The following is a 14,444-nucleotide window of genomic DNA, read 5'->3' on the forward strand; positions in this document are numbered from 1 at the left end:
TGATGCAATACAGGTAGTCCTCGAGTTACGACCAATTTTGAGCTCAAAATTTATGTTGGTAAGTGAAACATTTATTAAGTGAGTTTGCCCCATTTTAAAAATTTTCTTGTCACAGTTAAGTGAATCATTGCATTTGTTAAGTTAGTAACATGGTTGTTAAGTGAATCTGGATTCCAAATTGACTCTGCTTGTCAGAAGGTTACAAAAGCTGATCACCTCACCCCAGGACACTGCAGCAGTGGTAAATATAAACCAGTTGCCAAACATCTGAATTTTGATGATGAAACCATGGGGATGCTGCAATGATTGTGGGTGTGAAAAACAGTAATAAGTCACTTTTTTCAGTGTTGTAACTTTGGTCACAAATGAACTCTTGCAAGTCAAGGACTACTTGTAATGGTTATGTTGCCTTACCTATGTAGGGCAAGTAAGAGGATAAAAATATAAAAGATTGGTTTATTTGCCATTTCCATTATGACATTATTTATATTGTTTCTTAGAACTCCAGGCCAGAATCTGCAGCCGATGATGATGAAGCCCTGGATGAAGAAGCAAAGAGAAGAGACCAGCTAATTAAAGGGGCAATTGAAGTGTTAATTCGGGAATATTCCAGCGAGCTCAATGCTCCCTCTCAAGAGTCTGATTCTCATCCCAGGAAGAAGAAAAAGGAAAAGAAGGAGGACGTATGTGTTTTGATTTTGGACACAAACAGATTTACTTCATCTCTCCTTATAATAAGGGCCAAACTTTGTGCCATACATAAGCTCAAAGCATCTGATGAAACCACAAATCAACAAGCCTTGATGTTAGCAGCACTTACATGTTTCATACTGAAATTAAATCATTTCTAAATGCCAAACCCTGTGGATGATGTAGGTGTGTATACACAAGGGTTGAATGCCCAGACTTGGAGCTGCAGGTTTGATTCAGCCTTTCATCCCTTCAAAATTCATTTATTGAAATAATTGATGATTGTTCTTTATGATGGAGAGGTGTTTTGACATCTTAAACGTAAAAGTCCTGCCTATTAACATTTGTTATTTTAAAAGGCCAAAAAGCTCTGGGCCATAGGGGTTCACACTGATGTCATAATCACAAAGTACCTTCTTTGATGTCCTGTTTTGATTATGTTTGTGCACATAAGTGAGAAGCTGTTTGTTATTCTTGGGGGAAAGCTATGCTGTTATAAAATTGTTTGTTATTATTTGGCAATTAAGCCATTTGTCTTCCAGATTTTTTAAGTGTTAACATATGGCATGGAATGCCATATTCCACCTTCTGTGGAAAAACCTAGTCATAATTGGACTAAAAATAAAATTCACTCTGGGAGAAAATACTTTGCAAATATGTGCATGCTCGACTTTAACTGAGTCACAACTAGAGTTAACTGATGGGATTTGGCTTGAGTTTGCAGCCCTCCTGCTAAGTTTAATTTTCTTTTACCACTATTGGATTTGAAAATCAGTACCAAAAAACAATCAGAGTTGTTACACATTTCCTTTTGCTTTCCTCTTATGTTTAACCTCCAATTAATCTGAGTAAGCCTTGTGCTGAAGTTTTTGTTTATCTAAATTCCTTAAAGATGCTCATTCTCCTAAATTTCATCCATATGGTGGATTATCTTCTGAATATACAGCAACTCTTATAATGGTACTGAAAAAGATAAGTGTTAATAAAATCACTTCTTGTTATCCCACTTTACATTAATTGAATATTGAATTTCCTAATGTTTAGATTAGGATTATTTCAAATTGCACATTGCTTATGTAGTTGAACTTTAAGTGTGCTCTGTTCTTTTCACCTGTTGAGAAGATGGAAGTACATCCTTCTCCCTTAGCAAGTGGAACTGAAGCTCTGTATATGTTGGGGGAGAAAAGATTGAAGTGTGTGCCATGTAAAGTTGGGTTAGAGGCACTTTTGTCTCCTTTGTTGAATGCTTATGGTCAAATTTGGTTCCCTTGCCCGTTCTGTGGTTGAAAAGATGAGATGAGGGATAATGTGGGAGAAAAATGTGAGTGTGGGGAAACAAATGGCAAATCAAATCTGACTCTTGATTTCAGATGTGGGGAACCTCGCTAATTTGCAGTAACTTGGGAACCCCCTTGAGATCATTAAATTTTGCGAATTAGCGAGTAAAGTACAAAATCAAGTTTAAAATTTCAAAAGGCACTGGCCACTTGTAAACAAGCATAGTTTAGCTTGCAAGATTTCTTTAGTTTGAAAATACTAAAATTGTATCCTACAATTTTAAATGGAGAAGTACTGGGTGAGGTGGCACCCAATAAACCTTTGCTGAAAAGTAGTTCAGTAAAAGGAGAATTAGCGAGGTTCTTTGTAATTTTGCTGAGTCAGACCAAAATTCACAGCAATACAATATTGCTTGTTCTACCAACATACAGAACATTGTTTTTTTCCAGAGTAGTGTGCAATCTATTTTTTTAAAAAAAAATCTCCGTGGATTTTTCCGCAGATTTTCCGCAGATTTCCAGTGGCCCCACTGATACCTTATCCACTCATCACCAAGGTTCGTTTACATCGTAGGCTTTGACAATGACTTTATTTACTGCTAGTTACCAGATTTGTGACTCGTGTCCATCTAATTTTTTTTCATTCATTTAACATCAGACTGTGAGGTTTGGTACTGCAGAAGCCCTTTATTTATCTCTTACAAGACTGGTACAAAACATCTAACCTTCAGGTTTTCTTTTGGTTCTCCCATTCCTTTGTGCATGGGTTTTAATATTTTATTTCTTGTTCTGTCCCCCACCTCTTTTTTCCTTTACAGGAGGATATAAATGCTATAGAAATGGAAGAAGATAAAAGGGACCTGATATCACGAGAGATTAGTAAATTCAGAGATACACACAAGGTAATATACTTTTTTTGCAGTTTATGCAAAATTAGGTTATTGTAAAAACCAGTTTCGATTCCCTCACCCTTTAGAAAATTTGCAAGGACATTACATGTCATTTGTTCATCTTTATAGCAGGAATAATGTGTATCTAATCATTCTCACTGCAGTGGTCTAATATTTTAGTTAGTTTTCTCATATTACTTACTGCATTGCAATCTTCTCTCTTAATACAAATACATTTTTAAAAAAATTATCTTTCTACTCTGTTTTAAAATTAACCCAAAATGGCTAAAATAACACATAAGACCAAATAACTAAATTGGGCTGCCCTTGGAAACACATTTTGATTCCCATAATAGTCAGGTAATTGTAAAACATAATTCATACTCGCGTTATTACTAAGCCCTATTGCTTAGTTTAAATTTAAGATTAAATTTAGTAGCTGAATTGAGAATGGGGGTGAAATAAATTAGGTATTATTTATCAGACTTTACCAAAATTTAGATGCATGGAAGAACTGTAAATTCCCATAAAGCTAATCTATTCATTGACCCCCACCATTATGATAGAGATCATATGGTGACTAATGCAAGATGAAAAACACAGCTTGGAAAGTAACATGGAATAGGATGTAAGTATGAGCTTCTGTTTTTTTATTATTTATGGATGCCCCCTCAGAAAAATATGCAAAGGGGTAACTGGCTTGGAAATGTGTTTGCACAGCAAATTCTACCTCAGGATTCCCACCTACAGAAGTTTCTGATACTGTGAATTTATTAATGTGTTCTGGTTGAGGGTGGTGCAAGGGTGGAGAAGTGCAAGCTATGCATGCAGTGTATATCTTGATGTTTAGCTTTCATGGAATAATAACTGTGCATAAAGGCTGGATTACTCCATGCCAGCAAATATGTTCACTCCTGACATGAGAATTCTGTTTGCTAATAACATTGAACGGCGGTATTAAGGTACAAAACGGTAATGTACATTCTGGTAACAGGTCATGCTTATTTGCATTTCTAACTTTTAAGTACAAAATAGTTATATGTTGTTGGCAGTGCACAATATTCCAATATTACTTGGGAATGAGAACCTGAGGATAAATATTCCGAAGATGTGTGAAACTGGTCATAACGAAATATGGTTTTATTTCCAAGCCCCAACAAGTAACTAAAAGGCAATTAAATGATGTGGTTCAAAAACAAAAGCAAAATATGCTTCCTGTTTCAGAAGCAATTGGGCATATTTATTGCCTGTGATCTATCTTATTGGAAAATATTTTTAATTTATTTTTTAAAATAGATGAAATTAATTCTAATATAAAATGGCCATTTTATATATTGGGTGGGATGATTAAAAAGGGGCTGGCTAGCGAGCACAGTGAACCTTTGCATGTTTTTTGGTTAGAGTTTACAAAATAATAATCAGACTGTTAGGGTGTCAGCATTGCAGGGGGCGTCCATTTACAGCACAGATGAGTCTGAAGAGAACTTAAGGTAAGATTTTATTATTGTTCTGTCTATACTCTTTGCTCATTACTTCAGCATATCTTTAATTCTTTCTCCATTTCATTTTTACCTCTTTATTTATTTTTTGTTTACATGGAAGCAGCCTATTCAAATTTGTATGGAAATAACTCTTGATTTACTATTTGGCATCTTAAAGGCCAACATTTAAAATTGCTCTTTTTCTTAAGAGCATCTTAAGTTCAGATAAATTTTGATGATTATTTTTATTACAACCAGCAGCATAACCAATAGCATTTTATTGGAACAACTAAAATAATCTAAAATATTGGAACAGCTAAAAATAAAGTAAGTATTGCCCATTCCAGTATCTAAACTTTTCTGTAAAAGTATACAAAATTGGAGGTAAGTTCTGTGATACAGCATATATAAATATGCCCTAATTGATGAAATTATATGAGAGCACTTCATTTAGACATTAGATTGTAATGTTCCCACATGTTGTGCACTTTCATCTTTCCCTCCTTACAATGGCTGTTTTCTATCATTCTAAATATCCTTTCCTTTGTGAGTTCAATGTATCTAACACCATTGTGCCAGCATTTTATGTTTAATACTATTTAGCATCATGGTTAGATATATTGATCTCTTGTTTCTTAGTTATATTACTATGATCTTGTTTGGGTTCTCTGGTCCATGAGTGTGCCCCAGAACACTATCTGACAGGTAAGATTGTTTTTCAAATTGTTTTAAATTATTTGTTGAAAGAGAGAAATATGTGCACATTTTGTTGTCCTAATTTATATGGTATTTTGCTGATGGTAAAATTGATGCCAAAAGGAATGAATTTGCTCTTTCCATTATTTAAAATGCATCAGTTACACATAGGGTGTGATCCTTCCTTATACTAGTGCTGGGTCCTTGTACAGAGGGCTCTCCAGAAGAAATAGCAAAGTTCATCAATTACTCTGAATCAGGCCATTCCTCAGAATGGAAAATTTATATGTTCCTCTTACCTTCCCATCCATTTTCTTCAGTTATTCAGAGAATACAAATTGAATATTTCCTTTACCAAGTGTTGAAGGCAGGCTGGATGGAGATGTGAGAGGTATATGCAAGCCTTCCCTTCTGAAAATAGCTTGTACATTAAATGTGTGTACCAAGGAGAGAACAAGTGGGAAAATGATACTGTTATGTTCTATGGCACTGGTGTCAAACTCGCACTGTCACATTGCCATCATGTGGCTTTTCACGATGTTTCCCCCATTCATGGAGCTGGGGTGGGCATGGCCTGTGTGTAATGCATCATGCCCACAGGCCGCCAGTTTGACATCCCTGCTCTATGGCATCCCTCTAGGAACAACACGTGAACAAGGAAGAATCATTCCCATAAGGTTCTGGCATCCATCAGGCTGATAATTGGCTTATGCTTTTTTTTTTTTTTGGTTTACTTGTGAACCATGTACTTGCTCTTCCTCCCAGAAATATAGCTTGTAGGCAAGGTTAATCCAGTGTTGGCGGTCCATGTCCTAGCACAGCATCTGTAAGTTAACCCACACCAATTGCTTCCAAGGATGGATTTATCTATTAATGAGATTTAATTTTTCTGTTGTCTTCATGGGTGTTTTAGTAGCAGTGTTGACTTTTTCAATAAAGAAATGTACTTTTATAAAAATTCAGTAACATACAATCTTTTAATCTCGTTGTGATTTCCAACCTTTTCCTTCCTGCAGACCCTTTGAATGAGAATCATATCAGTGATTTTTTTAAACACAGTACAAGTATTGTGATTGTAAAGATGTTTGAAACCATACAGTCATATACTCCACTATGAAATTAGAAAATGCTTTATTCTCCAAGTTTAGAGAGAATAAACTTAATTTACCCAGGTGTGATATAATCAGATATTAAGCTTCCTTTAATATCACTAAATCATCTATGTGAATTGGATGAATTTTGCTACATAAAAATGTAATCATGTTTAGGGTCAAAGTATTTTTCATTCTCTGAACTATTATAGGCAATGCATTCATGTAATAATCAGTACGGAGGAGACAAGCATTGCTTTTCTATTCAAGGTTGGAGATTGCTGGCCTGCTAGGTAAATAACTTGCACGAAATCTATCTTATGAATGCAAAATTTTGTTTTCATCCATATGAATTGAAAGCAAACTATACAAGTGTTTGATCTTGATATTCTTGTTACCAGATTTTAGAATTGTGGGGTGGGGCTTCCGAATCTAGCTACAAACTAACTTGGAAAATCCTTTTGATTTCTAGAAATTGGAGGAGGAAAAAGGCAAAAAAGAGAAAGAAAGACAAGAAATTGAAAAAGAACGGCGTGAAAGAGAGAGGGAACGCGAACGTGAAAGAGAAAGAAGGGAGCGTGAAAGAGAGAGAGAGAGGGAACGTGAACGAGAAAAGGAGAAGGAACGGGAGCGGGAACGGGATAGAGATCGGGATCGCACTAAAGACAGAGACCGGGACAGGGAAAGAGATCGAGACAGAGACCGTGAAAGAAGCTCAGACCGGAATAAAGATCGGAGCAGATCTAGGTAAATTTTGTGATATAATAATGACTTAATAATTTGGTAATGTTTCTTTTTTAAGGCAAATATTCTAAATGTATACAGTAAATGGCATAATTTTACTGTTTTTAACACCATAACCTATCCAGAGTCATCCAGATTTCTATACACTTTTATTGTTCCAAGATTATTTTCCCAATGTCTACCTTTTTGTTGAAAATGGACAAGAAATAATGGAGATGCTGGTCAATCCCTGATTTCTTTAAAGGGGAGAATGGATGGGGAATCCTACCACTGTAGGGAAAGACCCTTGTCTGATCCTGACACAGGGGGGGGGGGGATCTGTTCTTTTAAAATAAATATTCTTTATCATGATTTATCATTCTTTGTACCTTGGGTATTGACATGGGAATGGGGCAGAATGTAAGAGTCAGAAAGATATATTTTGTTATCAAACAGAATGCAAATTAAAGGGTGAAATCACAACAGAAAACATTCACTTCAAAAGAAAGATATCAGGTATAGGGTTGCGATCTCTCATCATCTAAACTTTTCTTTCCAATGAAATGGAGGATCTGCTACTATCTCCCTTTCAAGGTTTTCCAGCTTTCCATAACATAATAGTCAAATATGAAGTGGATATGCAAGACAGAATCAAAGTAGCTGGAAATGTACAAATGTACAGATATGGACTAGATGTTCTTCCCAGCTCAATCTAGGGAACTAGGCATTCAAAGATATCCTATTTTCCAAAAATAGTGTGGGTGTACAAAACATAATTTGATTCAGTTAACTTACATTTTACACTTAATTAAAATATAGCTAATTGGGTTATTGTCTGTTATGTATTTAATACATTTCTACTCCTGTCATATTAAAAATTACTTTAACAGCTCTTTGTAGGCTTCAACTTAGAGCTTTAGGTTCTGTATCTTTGTTGTAAAGCATAGTTTACAAACTCTAGTAGTTGGGTTCACATAGTTCCACTCTGTAGCTTCTTTAGATTATAAATTAATTTATGGCTTTACTGTTCCAATCCGCATTGCTTCCCATGATCTGTTTATGTTGACAGTTCATAGCTATTTCCCCTTAAATTTCCTGAATTTTTCTTCTTCTAATTTTTCTGATGATCTGTTCCTAGTAGTCTAACATGTCTCTCATCTGTGTCCCCCTTTGATTCAATTTTCTTTCCAATTCACAGTTGATTGGTGACACAATTTGGGAACTTCCTCTTAATTGGCTTTTAGCCTGGCCACTTCATTCATCTCTAAGCCCATGCAGAGACAAATGTCCAATGTGCTGGTTGACTGGGATATTCAATGACTGAAGCCCCCAAACCTATACCTGAGAGAATGTAAAACTGTTCAGCTAGTATATATCTCCTCAACAGTTTTCTCACTTGAACCTCTGATTTAACCTAAATATTTCCATGCAAATACTAACTCTAAAAAGTGAAATTGTTACAGTTTGAGTGATCCTGTGGTATGTATGGGTTTAATAGATGTTTCTTATTGTTTACAGGACTCTCTAAGTCATTAAATATGACATTTAGTGTTACTTTGGTGGGGTTTGGGGTTAAACTATTTAATCAGGCCCAAATATTCTTTTGTTGCTGTGTTTTCTACAGAGAGAAAAGCAGAGACAGAGAGAGAGAACGGGAAAGAGAACGGGAGAGGGAACGGGAGAGAGAGCGGGAGAGGGAAAGAGAACGGGAGCGGGAACGAGAAAAGGACAAGAAAAGAGATAGAGAAGAAGATGAAGAAGATGCTTACGAACGGCGCAAACTGGAAAGGAAACTACGGGAAAAGGAAGCAGCTTATCAAGAGGTATTTAAAAGAGTTGCTGAAAGGTTCCTAATTCAAATGGGAGGAGGGGTTGCCTACTATACCATATCTCATGATGTTTTCCAGGGTAATGCTCCTTTTCAGTGAAGAAACTCCACTTATGAATGAGGTCTAAGATAAATATTGGATATTTATATTCAGACCTATATTTTAGATATCATCAAATATCATTTCCCTTGAATGAATCTCTGCATATGCTGTCAATATTCTTGTAACAATTTGTACATTCTTTTTCTGCTGGAATACAAAGCTGAGGCTGATATATAATTATTTGGTTTAAATTAATTATGGATGATTTTGCTGTTTCCAAAATGAAATATGGAGCTATTTTTTCAATTCCTGGGTGAACGGTGAAATAATGAAAAAGTTTTGTGATTTCAGCGTCTTAAAAACTGGGAAATCAGAGAACGGAAGAAAGCTAGAGAATATGAAAAAGAAGCTGAGAGGGAAGAAGAAAGAAGGCGGGAGATGGTAAGAGATTTATTACATTGCCAGTGTTCTTATTAGATATTAAAAGAGCCGAGGTGGCGCAGTGGTTAAATGCAGCACTGCAGGCTGACTGCTAGATCAGCAGCTCAGCGGTTCAAATCTCACCGGCTCAGGGTTGACTCAGCCTTCCATCCTTCCGAGGTGGATAAAATGAGGACCCAGATTGTTGTTGGGGGCAATATGCTGACTCTGTAAACCGCTTAGAGACGGCTGAAAGCCCTATGAAGCGGTATATAAGCCTAACTGCTATTGCTATTGCTATTGCTAAAACACAGAAATTCTTGTCTGGATATGAAAATATTATAGTGAATGTTTTATTTGTCTAAGGCAGCAATATAAATAAATTTGGAGTTTTCAGTATACATGGAATTGAAAGCTTTACTTGAGCATCAGTATGTGCATATATTTATCTAGGTTTTACGATATGAGCTTTGGAAAAGGCTCACAAATATTCTATTTAAAATTATGGTCAATTTTAGGACCTTTTATACATGTAGAGTATTTCCCATTGCTTCATAGGAAACAAACAAACAAATCTTCCCTAGTACACTTAAATTGACCCTTTCCAGGGAACAACTTTCTAGAGAACAAAAGAATGAGCATCATTTTAGTTTCCACCCGAATATTACTTTAATCTATCTTTTCCCAACATAATGCTCTCTAGATATGCTGGATAAAAGTTCCCATTAAATGTAGCCAGAATAATCATTGCCTATAGAGGCTGGTTATAATCCAGCTATTGTGTTACACAGATGAAGAATGCATGCAGGCTGAGGAAGGCAGTTAATCCCTTTGTCATCTTTTGCAGTGACTGCATATAATCTGATTATTCCAAGAAAGATTTTCTATATGATCAGTTTAAGATTGAAAGTATTACCTAAATAGCTTCCACTTGCATATTTTCCTCATGCTTGCTGTCCCTTATGGTTAATTTAAAACTTAAGGTGTTCTGTAGACTCCTTCTTACTATGTTGTATCTTTGACTTTATCCTAAGAAAAATGTATAGTGTTCCTCTTTATTTTTAGTAGGCATCTAAAATAATATTTCTTTCTAAATAACATGTTAAAGATGAAAGCATTAATTTTTTGGCCTATAGCCTACAAAAATAATTTATGTAACCATAAATCTGGTAACGTGAGACTATAGATGTAGACAGTGAATTTTTGTGGAATTTAACATTTTGATCGACAAAAAAGTATTTTTTTATTTTTAGAACCAATTTGGTTTAGTCATTAGGGCATCAGAGTGGCAACTGGGAGAGTGTGTTCAAGTTCCACGTTAGCCATGAAAACCAGCTGAGTGATCTTGGGCCAGTCACTCTCAGCCCAACTCATCTCTCGGTGTTTTTGTTATGAGGAAAATAGGAGGAGGAAGGTGTGTTGAATATATTTACACCTTGAGTTATTTGTAAAAATAATAAGGTCTGGATACAAATAAATAAATTCTAAGCACACTTAATAGAAAGAAAGTCACATTTGAATTATTTGATGTTTCTAAATAAGCATGCCTAGCATTGCACTTCAACATTTAAAAGCTTTCCTCTTAGCTGAACAGGTAATTAGTAGCATAACTACATTTATCTGCATATCATTACCATAATTTGCATCATCAAAATAAAGCAGATTGTTCAGTGGATTAAGAAAACTAATTTTCAGGCAAAATGGGGGGGGGACAAATTGTAGAAAGGAGATTCACATGATTATTAAGGATTAAAATGAACTTAAGCCTTTACTTAATCAAAATGGAAAAATGGAAGTTAAGATTATCAGATTGCAATTGCTCATATTAATCAGTTTGTTTTGTTATAGTTTCTCCCATAGTTTTGGAGAAAACTACTTACATACTTTTTATTTTAAAAAGGAAGTTCTTCAGGAAATACAGCTAGCCATCAAAATATTTTTGTCTTGATCTTTGAAGATTAAGATTTGGATGGTTAAAGAAATATGGAAGTAAACATAGGTGTGCTCCTAGATATTTTGTATAGCAGCAAATGTAGATTGCTTAAATGGCTTAAAGTATTTGGGATTATATTTAATATCCTTTTAGATTCTTTTCCCCAAAATGGGAAGGTTTTAAAAACAGAGGATTTTAAAAGTCAATGGTATGATGGAAACTTGATTTACCAGAATGTAATGCAAAGGACTTTTCCGTACAGTAAATTTATATCACATACATAATGATATTATCCAAATGTGTAAATCTCCACAATATCCTGCTTTCTAACTCAGTAGCCTTTCCTCTGATGGACCCTGCCTTTGAATTTGTCCATCAAAAGGTGAATTCATTGTGTGTGCATCAATAACTAGAAATAAACAGGCTCTAAGGAAATAATGTACCGGTATTTACTTTTCATAGGCAAAAGAAGCTAAACGTCTGAAAGAATTTCTAGAAGATTATGATGATGACCGGGATGATCCCAAATATTACAGGTAAGTTAATGAGGACTATCATTAATTTTTATTGGTAAATCAAGAGACCTAATGGTGAACTGTTCCTGAAATTCTGTAGGTTTTGCTGTTCCATTTGAAAATGGATATATCTATTATTTAATAATTACATTTATTGTAATTGTAATTGTAATTGTAATTGATTTTATTTGTAGGCCGCCCTTTTCCCTGAGGGGACTCAGGGCGGCTCACAGCAAACCAGGGAAGGGGGAATACAAGACTAAGACGACAACACATAATAAAATAGCAAACAACATGCATACAACATTCGGGCGGGGTAATTGTCCTTATCCCCAGGCCTGACGGGCGAGCCAGTTCTTCAAGGCTGTGCGGAAGGCCTGGACGGTGGAGAGGGTACGAATCTCTACGGGGAGCTCGTTCCAAAGGGTCGGGGCCGCTGCTGAGAAGGCCCTCCTCCTTGTAGTTGCCAGCCGACACTGGCTGGCCGATGGAATACGGAGGAGGCCTAACCTATGAGATCTTATAGGTCGTAGGGAGGTAATTGGCAGAAGGCGGTCTCTCAAGTATCCAGATCCACTGCCATGTAGGGCTTTATGGGTGATCAGTAGCACCTTGAAACGCATCCGGAGATCGACAGGTAGCCAGCGCAGCTCGCGGAGGATAGGTGTAATGCGGGTGAATCGGGGTGCACCCGCGATCACTCGCGCGGCTGCGTTCTGTACTAGCTGAAGTCGCCGGATGCACCTCAAGGGCAGCCCCATGTAGAGCACGTTGCAGTATTCCAGCCTAGAAATCACGAGGGCCCGAGTGACTGTTGTGAGGGCCTCCCGGTTCAGGTAGGGACGCAACTGGCGCACCAGGCGTACCTGGGCGAATGCCCCCCTGGTCACAGCCGCTATATGATGGTCGAATGACAGCTGTGGATCCAGGAGGACTCCCAAGTTGCGAACCCTCTCTGAGGGGTGTAAAATTTGACCCCCCAGCCTGAGTGTTGGATTAGTAGCCAAATTTTTGGGAGGGAAACACAACAGCCACTCGGTCTTTTCTGGGTTGAGCACAAGCTTGTTAATCCTCATCCAGTCCATGACGGCTTCAAGCCCCCGGTCCATTACGTCAACCGCTTCATTGATTTGGCACGGGGCGGACAGATACAATTGAGTATCGTCCGCGTATTGATGGTATCTAATCCCGTGCCTACGGATGATCTCTCCCAGCGGTTTCATGTAAATGTTAAATAGTAGGGGGGATAAGACCGAACCCTGCGGCACCCCATATTTCAGGGGCCTTGGGGACGATCTCTGCCCTCCCACTAACACCGACTGCGACCTGTCCGAGAGGTAGGAGGAGAACCACCGTAACACGGTGCCTCCCACTCCCACCTCCCGCAGTCTTCGCAGAAGGATACCATGGTCGATGGTATCGAAAGCCGCTGAGAGGTCAAGGAGGACCAGGATGGAGGGATGACCTTCATCTCTGGCTCTCCAAAGATCATCCATCAATGCGACCAAGGCGGTTTCAGTGCTGTAACCGGGTCTGAAGCCTGACTGGAAGGGGTCTAGGTAGTCTGCTTCCTCCAAGGACCGTTGGAGCTGGAAGGCCACCACCTTCTCAACAACCTTCCCCAGAAAGGGGAGGTTGGAGACCGGGCGGTAGTTGTTAAGGACAGCTGGATCTAGGGATGGCTTCTTCAGAAGGGGTCTCACCACCGCCGCTTTTAGTGCGGCGGGGAAGTTCCCCTCCCGAAGAGAGGCGGTTACAACCGCCTGGATCCAGCCTCGTGTCACCTCACTGCAGTTAGAAACCAGCCATGAGGGACACGGATCCAGAGCACAGGTGGAGGAACTCACAGCTCTCATGGCCTTGTCCACATCCCCGGGGGTAACCTCCTGAAACTCAACCCAGAGCTGTTGAACTTGATCCCCCTGAGTCTCGGCTGGAACTGCGGGTGTGGAGTCCAAGTCCGTCCGAAACCGAGCAATTTTGTCCGCTAAGAATTGGGCATATTCTTCAGCTCTGCCCTGCAAGGGTTCCCCCGCCTCCCTTTTGTTCAATAGGGAGCGGGTTATCCTAAACAGGGCGGCTGGGCGGGACTCAGCGGATGCGACCAGGGAGGCTATATGTGATCTTTTGGCTGCCCTAAGTGCCCTAGTATATTCCCTGGTGCAGGTGGTTACCATTGCTCGGTTCGCTGCGGACTTATCGGACCTCCAGCGGTGCTCTAGGCATCTCCTCCGGCGCTTCATCTCCCGGAGCTCCTCGGTGAACCAAGGAGGTCTCCGGGATCCGCCGCCTCGGAGGGGCCGCAGTGGCGCAATCCGGTCGAGGGCCTCTGACGCTGCCGAATGCCACGCAGCAGCCAGAGTCTCTACCGGACTGTGGGCGAAAGTATCAGGAATAACCCCAAGCTCTGTCTGGAACCTTACTGGCTCCATAAGACGCCTGGGGCGGAACCACCTGGTCGGTTCCTCCTCCCTACAGTGGGGGTTTGGCCTCCGGAAGTCGAGCCTCAGTAGGCAATGGTCTGACCACGACAGGGGTATGATGTCACTCCCCCTCAGACCAAGATCACACATCCACTGCTCCGAGAGAAATACGAGGTCAAGCATGTGTCCCGCTGAATGGGTTGGGCCTCGGATTACTTGAGTCAAGCCCATGGCTGTCATGGAAGCCATGAACTCCTGCGCCCCATCAGAGTTTTCACCGAGCGACGGCAAATTAAAGTCCCCCAGGACCATCAACCTAGGGAACTCAATCGCCAGCTCGGCTACTGACTCGAGGAGCGAGGGGAGGGCTGCTGCAACGCTGTTGGGAGGCAGGTACGTTAGCAGCAAACCCACTTGACCCTTGAGGTCCAACG

At 39.2% G+C, this 14,444-nt stretch overlaps 1 protein-coding gene across 3 annotated transcripts in view; it reads left to right on the forward strand.

The window, feature by feature from the left end:
- The window catches only part of RBM25 (RNA binding motif protein 25), a 44,162-nt gene that overhangs the window by 13,897 nt on the left and 15,821 nt on the right, over positions 1 to 14,444 (forward strand). For 2 of the 3 annotated variants that reach the window (XM_087721887.1, XM_087721893.1), the window contains 7 exons: positions 501 to 683; positions 2,471 to 2,524; positions 2,786 to 2,869; positions 6,598 to 6,872; positions 8,473 to 8,671; positions 9,071 to 9,160; positions 11,535 to 11,608. In XM_087721887.1, the coding sequence (XP_087578013.1) occupies positions 501 to 683; positions 2,471 to 2,524; positions 2,786 to 2,869; positions 6,598 to 6,872; positions 8,473 to 8,671; positions 9,071 to 9,160; positions 11,535 to 11,608 (959 nt within the window). The remainder of the gene's footprint in view (positions 1 to 500; positions 684 to 2,470; positions 2,525 to 2,785; positions 2,870 to 6,597; positions 6,873 to 8,472; positions 8,672 to 9,070; positions 9,161 to 11,534; positions 11,609 to 14,444) is intronic. The other variant, XM_087721901.1, reaches the window with a different exon arrangement.

This window comes from Thamnophis sirtalis, unplaced genomic scaffold (genome assembly GCF_051295495.1).
Source record: "Thamnophis sirtalis isolate CommonGarterSnake01/CBP01778 unplaced genomic scaffold, rThaSir2_p1.2 scaffold_1, whole genome shotgun sequence".
In the NCBI taxonomy this organism is placed as follows: domain Eukaryota; kingdom Metazoa; phylum Chordata; class Lepidosauria; order Squamata; family Natricidae; genus Thamnophis; species Thamnophis sirtalis.